This window comes from Phoxinus phoxinus (assembly GCF_949152265.1).
Source record: "Phoxinus phoxinus genome assembly, chromosome: 14".
Classification (NCBI taxonomy): Eukaryota; Metazoa; Chordata; class Actinopteri; order Cypriniformes; family Leuciscidae; genus Phoxinus; species Phoxinus phoxinus.
The window spans coordinates 17,613,295-17,623,069 of NC_136889.1; the positions used below are offsets into that span (position 1 = coordinate 17,613,295).

The 9,775-nt window shown below is 38.0% G+C and overlaps 1 protein-coding gene across 2 annotated transcripts; it reads left to right on the top strand.

Moving 5' to 3' along the window:
- Nucleotides 1-642: 642 nt before the first annotated feature.
- LOC307010019 (uncharacterized protein) lies at nucleotides 643-9,296 on the top strand. 2 transcript variants are annotated; one of them, XM_079634338.1, is made up of 11 exons: nucleotides 643-2,038; nucleotides 2,291-2,515; nucleotides 2,715-2,792; nucleotides 2,932-3,234; nucleotides 3,497-3,682; nucleotides 3,868-3,962; nucleotides 4,108-4,158; nucleotides 4,377-4,758; nucleotides 4,860-5,039; nucleotides 6,269-6,414; nucleotides 6,708-9,296. In XM_079634338.1, exons 1-10 carry the CDS (start codon nucleotides 2,008-2,010, stop codon nucleotides 6,406-6,408), a joined length of 1,671 nt encoding a protein of 556 aa, XP_079490464.1. In that variant the 5' UTR covers nucleotides 643-2,007; the 3' UTR covers nucleotides 6,409-6,414; nucleotides 6,708-9,296. The 2 variants fall into 2 exon arrangements, with proteins under 2 accessions (XP_079490464.1, XP_079490465.1); XM_079634339.1 differs by lacking the exon at nucleotides 6,269-6,414 and having other exon boundaries at nucleotides 647-2,038.
- The last annotated feature ends 479 nt before the right edge of the window (nucleotides 9,297-9,775 follow it).

Below are 9,775 nucleotides of genomic sequence, written 5' to 3' on the forward strand. Positions count from 1 at the left end.
TACATTGAAAAAATATTTGTCTTTGTGTATGTGTGTGTGTGTGTGTGTGTGTGTGTGTGTGTGTGTGTGTGTGTGTGAGAGAGAGCCTGCTTAATGGAGTTAACATGGAAAAACTACTTTGCTTTAGTGGAGATTACTGTTGGAAACTAACACTTTTAAAATGAAAGTGAGCCAATGAGTTCTATTCAGAGGTGCTTTTGCACTCATGTTTAGACATTATAAAACACTCACTATTATAACACTATTATAATCACATTTTGTCAAAGTTTATCACTTAATTTGCACTGAGCTCTCAGGTTTGACAATTCTGCCACATGATGATTAATAAGAAACCAGAAAATGGTATTTTACTTAGATTTGCAGTAAGCATTTCTTAACCTATCATTTATTTCAAATATCTATATCTACAACAAAATGTGTGTGCATGTGTGTGTGCCCAAGCGATTGCCACAGCCCATTTATAGAAACACAGCAATTATTTTATCAGTTTTAACACTGAAGCTGTGCGTCAGATGTTTCCCATCCTCACGGACCTTGTCATAAAACTCGTTTAAATGATCATGCTGCTTTTTGTTTTGAGTTTAGTGATGAGTCGTTCATGAATCCATTCATTGCGTCTGTCACGTGACAAATGAACGAAAGACTCGGAAGGTAAAGTAATTATTTATGTTCCCTGTAAACGATTTTTGACTGCATTATAATGATTTAATAATTCAGAATATGATCAAGATTGCGTAAGTGGATGTGTTCGGGGAATTTGCCAGTTAATAGTATAACATTTAAAGCCCCTTAAATGAACGAAATGACTCGGAAAAAAGATTTGTTCATTTTGATGAACGAGATCGACCAAGAGAGCCAGGAGACACTGGTGGCTGGTGTTGCCAGATTGGGTGTTTTCCCCGCTACATATTAAGGCCGTTTACGGGGTGTTTTAGCCGGATTTTGCCTGGAAGGCTCTATAGAAATCTGGCACCCCATTGAACGAAGTTAAACGGAGAGAGCGTGCCGTTCACCGACACCAGAATGAACGAGTTCACAGTAACGTTCATCAGGCAGTAATACAGTACGTTCAGTTCACGTTCGCCCAAAATATGAACGAGTTCATGAACTATCGTTCAATGAAGGCGTTCAGGCACAACACTGGTATTGAGATATAAGCCTATGCAAGACCAAAGAGCTTTACATTTAGAACAACAGTGTTTATGGTATTATATTCAAAAATGTACTATTATGAAATAAGTGTCCTGACACGTGTTTATGGCATTTTGAATGCAGTGTTACATTTTGTAGGAGATGTGGGGCATTTCCCATTTTGTGACTGGTTTTGGGAATTGTGTGGAGAAAAAGGTGACAGTTTTGAAAACGTGTCAAAACAAATAACTGTTCAAAAATAATACATCTCATATGTATTATTAAAGAAAACGTAAAAATTAAGTTTGTAACTATTCAATAAATGTGTTCAGTTTCGATGTGAGCTCACGTGCTGTGCTCATAGCACGTGCGTGCGTGCATTTGAGTGATTCGAATTTGTGTTGCTATAGCGACCCCTGTTATGAATCCTGACTGCATTTGAGTGATTTAAATTTTAGTTTCTATAGCGACGCGTGTGTTATGAATGCTGACTGATACACACTCGAACCGAGCGCTGTTTGTTGGTTGAGAGACGAGGCGAATTGACAAACTTTTGCAGAGTTTCTGTGCGATCGATCTTGAGATTTCAAAACTGTTCGGAGGATTTCTGAGAGGAGACTTTCTAGAAGAACATCGGAGGATATATCCTTTATATTTTATCCTTAAGTTATATTTTTGAAAGTTAATTTTATTTCCGAGGATACTTTTGTTTATTGTTATTTCGTGAGAAGGTGTTTGGAGTTTTTAATTTTTTGTTTTATTTTTAATTTTATTTTTTTGGGGGAGGAGTATTTCTGAGAAGGGTAACGTTAGTGTTTTATTGTATTGTATTTTGTATTGTATTTCTGTATTGTTTTTATTTTAGGTTGAAGGAAGATGTCTCAGGCTCTCATGGGTGAAAGAGGAGGTGAGTGCTTTAGTTTTTCATTTGTTTATGGTATGTTATGGTATGATGTTGTACAATGATTGACTAAATTAATGTGAAGGTAACCCATTTTATAAATTTTACCAGCTAAGTTATCACATGTATTTGATTCCTTGCATTTAAAATAAACTTTTAAATTTGAGTAACGTTAACTATATAATAATTAGTAATTGACCGCTGACATTATTGATTATTTTAAACATTTCTAACTATGTGATGTCTGAAATATTCCAGACTCAGGCCGCTCCAGCTCCAGCTCCAGCTCCAGTACATCTGTTTTCTCCCAGGATCCACTGCCAGACCTGACCCAGACACTGATCCAGAAGCTTCCAGGATATTTCACCCCTCAGTCTTCTGAGTTTTCTTTTTCTGTGTCCACAGATCGGACTGACAGTAGGAGGGAGTTGCAGAGCCCAGATGATGGACGTCCGTCCACTTCACCGAAACGCCGTCACAGAGGTCAGGATAGGCTTTTATTGAAGAATTTATGGCTCAGTTAATAAGTAATTTATCATTCAAAAAAGAAAGTTGAAAAAATTAAAATAAATTAACAATTTGATGTGACCAAATTGTAATATTATTAAAAATGTTTCCCCAGACTCTTCACCGGGCATCATGTCCACATCATCTTCTGAGTTTTCTTTTTCTGTGTCCACAGATCGGACTGACAGCAGGAGGGAGTTGCAGAGCCCAGATGATGGACGTCCGTCCACTTCACCGAAACGCTGTCACAGAGGTCAGGATAGGCTTTTATTGAAGAATTTATGGCTCAGTTAATAAGTAATTTATCATTCAAAAAAGAAAGTTGAAAAAATTTAAATAAAGTAACAATTTGATGTGACCAAATTGTAATATTATTAAAAATGTTTCCCCAGACTCTTCACCGGGCATCATGTCCACATCATCTTCGTCCCGCTCTGTGGGAAATGTGAAGAGGTGGTTATGTGGGTTGAAGAGCTTCAGCAGCAAAGGCTCGTACATCGTCCAGAGGAAGCGGAGTGGCGATAGATCGGAAAGCCAATATGAACAGGGCAGTGGCGGCAACAGGAGATTGTCCAGGACCAACAGCTTTGAAGAGTTTATGTGCCCTCCGCTGCCAGGTCAAGTTCCCATCGACCCAACGGAGACTTCAAATGTCCGTATGGAACCACCGCCACCGGTGAACAAGAGCTCGACTGGTGAGACTGAAATAAGGCTGGAGACTGTAAAGTGTACAGATAGAGATGTTGCTAATAATTAGTATAGTTTTTATCATGTTTATGTCCAATCACATTTACTGCTGCTCTGCAAAATTTTGCTGGAATTTTCTTTGGATTTGTAACATAACAGATTAGAATTTAACAGTAAAATGTAAGTTATGTCATTACTGTATATCTTTGCTTAATTTGACGTCATTGATGTTTTTAATACCGGTAAGTCAATTGTTTTTCTTCATTTCAGAAAAACCCAAGAAGAGGAAACGATCTGGTTCTTTGCTCAGAAGGATGTGGAAGGCTGTGAAGTATCCGTTCCTCTGCTGTTTTGCTGTGGATGATGTGGAGCCTTTCGTTCCTCCAGCGGATCTGGATTCTGATCCTGATCCTTCATCACCTGATCCCGATCACTCCGCCGTCAAGCCGAATAACGGTAAATCTGCACAAATTATTTCTCCAACATTGGTTTAAAGAGTATTATCGTATTGTTTTTTAATAAAGATAGACTTGTTTTCAAAAAATTATTTTCTCGACACAACCAGCACTGATATTTTTAATATAAAACCAAGGATCTAGCAAGCTCATATATTTCTCATATTTTTCTGATTTGTTTTTTAGGGTCCTTTGAGACTCTCTATAACGTGGGAGAGATGATTGGATCCGGAGGATTCGGAAGAGTGTTCGAGGGAACACGGAAATTGGATGGCAAAAAGGTAAAGCAATCTTGCTGAATTGTATTTTATTTTTCAAGTATTTGGTTTAATACTCAGATGCTCAAATGGTAAATGTTATGTGCAAAGTCAGGCGCTTAAATACTATTACTGTTATTGAATACAGTTTTTTTGTGTGTTTTTGCAGGTTGCCATCAAGCGGATGCGCAAGACTTACAACGATCTTTATCTTGCTATTGTAAGTTGGTCAAAAGCTGAATGTGTATGTGTTGTTTAAGTGCTGATTACTGTAGTCAATACACCTGTGTGAAGCATTCGCTGTAAATATAATAGACAAATAAGCCTGGAAAGGCTCTGATGATCGTATCTACAAAGATTTAAAAAAAAGTATATTTTAAAATGATGTTTTCTTCAGATTTTTACCCAGCTAACCTTCTGTCTACTACTTTTCTCTAGCCTGGGCATCCCAAACCGCTCATTACAGAAGTGGCGCTGCTGCTAAAGATGAGGCAAGAACCCATAAGCCCCTATGTCATACAGCTGTACGATTGGTTTGAACACCCTCGAAAATTCACTCTCATCATGGAGTTCCCTGAACCGTGCGAGAGCTTGCTGGACTTCATCAGTCGTAATCCTCAACTGCATGAAACAACAGCACGGATCATCATGCGACAGGCTGTGCTGGCAGTTCAACACTGCATTGAGCGCGGCGTTTTTCATAGTGATGTTCATGCGCAGAATTTCCTGTTGAGGAAAAACATGTTACAGCTCAAGCTGATAGACTTTGGCAGCGGTCACCTACTTAGTGCTGACGGCTACGAGAGTGACATATACGTTGGTGAGCATTTTTGGAGTGTGAAAACCTGAATGTAGCGACTTACTGATTATTTGATGCTTTAAAAAAAATTGCTCAACAATGTGCGAATGTCTTACTTACAGGAGTACTGGATTACTGCCCACCTGAAGTCCACACTGAACCTCGATTCCACGCCGTCCCAACAAATGTCTGGGCTCTAGGAGTGATGTTGTACGAGATGGTGAACCCATGTCGTCCTTTTCTCAATACATTGGAAATCACAGAAGCCAAAGTTACATTTCTGAACTCCAACTTATCCAAAGGTGAGTGAATAATATTGATGACATTGATAAACACACACATAAAGGGGAGACTCCGTACACAGAGAGAGTTAAAGGTGAAATACGTAAGATTTATGTTAAAATACATTCTCTTCTCCCAGTTTATTGTTCATCGATTACTATTAGTATGTCATTTATGGGTTTATCTCCCCCAAAAGTGTAAACATTGAGCCTCCCAATGTCTTTCCAGCCCAACCTATAGCGTGTGTTTGGGGGCGTGGCTACTGAGGGTGTTTAGCCGCTGTGGGATCATGGGAAAAGATATTCAGCTTTAGTCACAGAAGTGAAAGCCAAAATTCACTGCATTTATACCTTTAAAGATTAAACCGGTCATGAACGCGTCAAAGCGAATGGGGCATTGAGATGCAACACGCTATAAAGGACGCTTCAATAACATACAGCATCATCATGCACCCGTTCAGAAACACAAATGTTCATAAAGACAAATGCAACACAGATCAAATGATTCCTCATATGTAGAACATGCCTTCAGAAGAACCAGTAAGAGCTGCGTTTGTGATGTTTGAGTTGAGGGAGGCGCGACAAGCGAAAGGGGCGTTTGGTTGTTTGAAAATATGCTATATTTTTGTAATTCTGCTCGGTGCCACAGAAAATACATACTTCACCTTTAAAGAAAGATAAAGAACAGTTTACCTTATATTAATCATGTTTCAGATGCTGTTTTCATAGATGCCACCATTCGTGTCACATGGTCATGACTAGGGGTGTAACGATACCTTCATTTCACGATTCGATATATATCACGATACTGAACTCACGATACGGTATTATTGCGATACTCCCAAGATATATGATAAAAGGTTAACAAAAAATTTACTGTTGATTAAAATGCTAACTTTGATATTACATTGTGGGTTTAAATGAACAGGTTTGGACTTGGTGCTTGTAATTCAAGGATAATGGTGACACCAGAATAAAAATATTCATGATTCTGAAGCTGACCATTGCATTATTATACATTATAATTAACATTATATAGTAGTTTAATGTAGTACTGACACTAAAACTCTGAAAACATGATTTTTTTCTTATACAGTAATTTCTATTTTGGGTGAACTCTCCACGATACATATTGTCACTATCCACGATACATATTGTTGCATTTTTGTATTGCGATATATTGTGGCACGATATATTGTTACACCCCTAGTCATGACTAACCAGCTCTCTCCTTAATAAAATGTGTACAGAATGCAGTGATCTGATTAGCCAGTGCCTAACCCTGGATCCAACTAAACGCCCGACGTTAGAGCAGATGTTACAACATGAATGGATTAGAAATGATCAGGAGAAGTTCAGGAGATGTTCAGGAGATTCACTCGATCAGTGATTTCAGGTGTGAGGAAGTGTAACAGACAGAGTAGGATTATTATCATTTATCTTCAGTTCTGGAGTATTTGTAGTGAGGTTTTCAAATGTGTGTTCATTGTAATGTTCTTGTTATAGTCAAGTCACCTTCATTTATATAGCGCTTTATACAATACAGATTGTTTCAGAGCGGCTTCACAGTAATAAACAGGAAAATAACAGAATCAGTGATGCAATTGCAAGAATTCAGTTCTGTTGTAAATCAGCTCTAGAAAAAACATCCATGAGTTCACATGTTCATATAATCTTTGTGTTGGATAGGAAACAACACACTTGCTGTCGTTGGTCGAGGGCTTGAGCTCGAGACGTGACCCGAAGCCTGAAGTCCAACCCCAACCTGACAGGAACTCAAGCCGCCACACCAGAGATCTCAGAGCCGTCCACGTCTGAGCAAGAACATGAGAGACTGCAAGACTGGAAACAAGTCATCAAGTCATCACTGTTCCTCAGTTTTCAGCATTTGAATGCTTGGTTTTGACTATTTCTGTTCCTGCTTCTACAATCATTGCTACAGTCTACAAACCACCTAAGACTAAGTCACATGCAGTTTTTATGTCAAAATTTGCTGACTTTCTGTCAATATTGACCCTGAAGTTCCACAGAGTTCATATTGTCGGGGATTTCAACATTCATGTGGACTTTTTATCGCTACTTGACTGTTTTAATTTCTTGCAATTGGTAACTGGCCCGACTCACTGCAAAGGCCATTCTCTGAATCTTGTGATTATAAATGACTCATTTGTATCGCAGTTTTCATCTGTTGACCTCGGACTGTCCGATCAATCACCTTTCTTCTTTAATTGGGAACTACATTATTTTTGTGCACCTACCATTCGAACTGTAACATTTCGGAAGTGGAAATCTATTGATCAGACAGTTTTTTCCAATTCTGTTGTTTCCACTTTAAGTAATCTGCACTTTACATCTTTGGAGGAGAAAGTCTCACAGTTAAATAACGCTCTTGCTGCTAATCTAGACTCTTTTGCTCCTCTGAGGTCACGCAAGGTTACTTTTTCTCTCTCTGCTCCATGATGGTATAACGACGATTTGCGCACTAAGAAGTAGGGCTGCACAATTTATCGTATTTTAATTTGCGATAACGATGTCTGCCTCTCTCGATTCATTTTAAATAATCGTCACGATATTTGCCCGCTCATGACTTTTCCTGAAAATGCTTTTTTTATTTGACATTTGTGTTATCTTGCATTGATAACAAGTCCCCACTAGCATTGATGATTGTGGTTGCCAGATGTAAATAGCTTAAATTCCCCAAACAGAGCTTTTCTCTTACATTTTCTGCCCAGTGTTTTACTTAATCTGTGCAATCTGGCAATCCTTGCACGCTCGCTCTACACTGCGCTCTAAAAAGCACTGATGATCTGAAAACGAACATGCGCTGGAGTTTAGCGATTTCCCAGCGATATTCTGCTTACATGAAATTGTCATACAGCCGGTCTGTTTCTTCACAAGCCACTTGTGCTGTTTGTGTGACTAAATCTGCCAATCAAACCTCCACCTTATTGTTTGGGATTATGTTTGCAGAATTAAATGAACAATAAAAAAAAAGAATGTTTCCCTGGACGACTTTAATAATTATCGTCCTATCTCGAATCTTACATTTCTGGCTAAAATACTTGGGCGTATTGTTGACTCTCATTTGTGTAACTATCTCACGATTAATAACCTTTTTGAACCCCTTCAGTCGGGTTTTTGTAAATTTCACAGTACCGAGACGGCTTTGGTTAAAGTCACCAATGATCTATTGATGGCTTCTGACTCTGACGCAACATCCATTCTCATTCTTCTTGTTCTAAGAGCCGCTTTTGATAGTGTTGATCTCAGTCTATTACTCACACGTCTTGAAACAGTGGCTGGTGTGTCGGGACAGTTTTTAAGTGGTTTAGATCCTCTTTAACTGACCGTTCGCAGTTCATTTCAGTGGGTGGCCATAGGTCTGAGATTAGCTCTGTTTTCACTGGTGTTCCTTAGGGGTCAGCCTTGGGCCCTTTACTTTTTAATATTTATCTGTCACCATTGATCATTTCTAGAGATCGCTCGGCCTCAATTATCGTTTCTATGCTGACGATACGCAGATTTATATACATTCTAAACCAGATGAGCGCCCTGACGCTGATCTTATGAGATAAAAACGTGGATGAGTAATAATTTCCTGTGTCTGAACATTGCAAGTTATGCTCATTGGTTCCCGTCATCAAATTTCCAAAGCTGGTTCTCTGTCTGACTTTTGATAGCTCTGTTTTGGAAACCCAGAGCAAAGTGAGGAACCTTGCAGTTATTTTCAATGCTAATCTTTCATTTGATTATTTTGTTCAGAGTACAGTTTAAACTTCTTTTTCCATCTCAGAAACATTGCAAGATTGTGTCCTATGTTACATTTTCCTGTAGCAGAAAAGCTGATAAAAATAAACTGTTACGTCCTTTTAGCCGGAGTTTCTAAAGCCACACTAAACAAGCTCCAATATGTACAAAATTCGCTATAATCCCTATAATCCTAATCGCAGATCCTCACAATCGAACTTACTGGTTGTTCCTAAAACACACTTAAGAACTGTGGGTGACACTTTCTGAGGCTTTCTCTTCCAATGCTCCAGATCTTTGAATTTCTCTTGAACTCCAGACATATGCCATTTTTAAAGGTCAACTCAAGACATATTGTTTTAAACTTGCATTTTGCTTGTTGATGTTTATTTAATTATTTTGTTGATTTTTGTTTTGTTGATGTTTATTTTGTTCTTTATTTATTCAATTGTATTGCTTATTGTCTGCAATGCTTTGAGAAGCTGCTTTTAAAGGTGCTTTATAAAATAAAGTGTATTATTATTATTATTATCACAGCCTCATTTGCTTTGTTTTAAAAGTAATTTTTGCTTTTTTTTTTAAATCAAGACAAGTCATCTTTATTTATATATGCTTTATATATGACCAATCTGTATATGACCTGTACAGTATTCAGGCAAAGGCCTATTCTGTGCTTCCTGAAATAAAACTGTTTAAAATCTCAATCTACATGGCTGCAGACTTCAGTGCATTGATTGTAGAGCCTGTCTAAAACATAACACTACAATAAATGAGACTAGAACATTTTGAAAATAATAATAATATAATTTGTTGCCTCCCCTTTGGTTATTTAGGTTAAAGAAGCTATTATTGTTTTATTAAGCTGAAAGTATACTTTGTTCTTTTACACGCACAGCCTTGCAAAGTATACTTCTTTTGACTCGTACCCGACCCTCATGGCCCATTGTGAGTAACATGTCTATATATAGTGTGAACAAAGTCATTTTGAAGAAACATGCCAGGTTTCATGA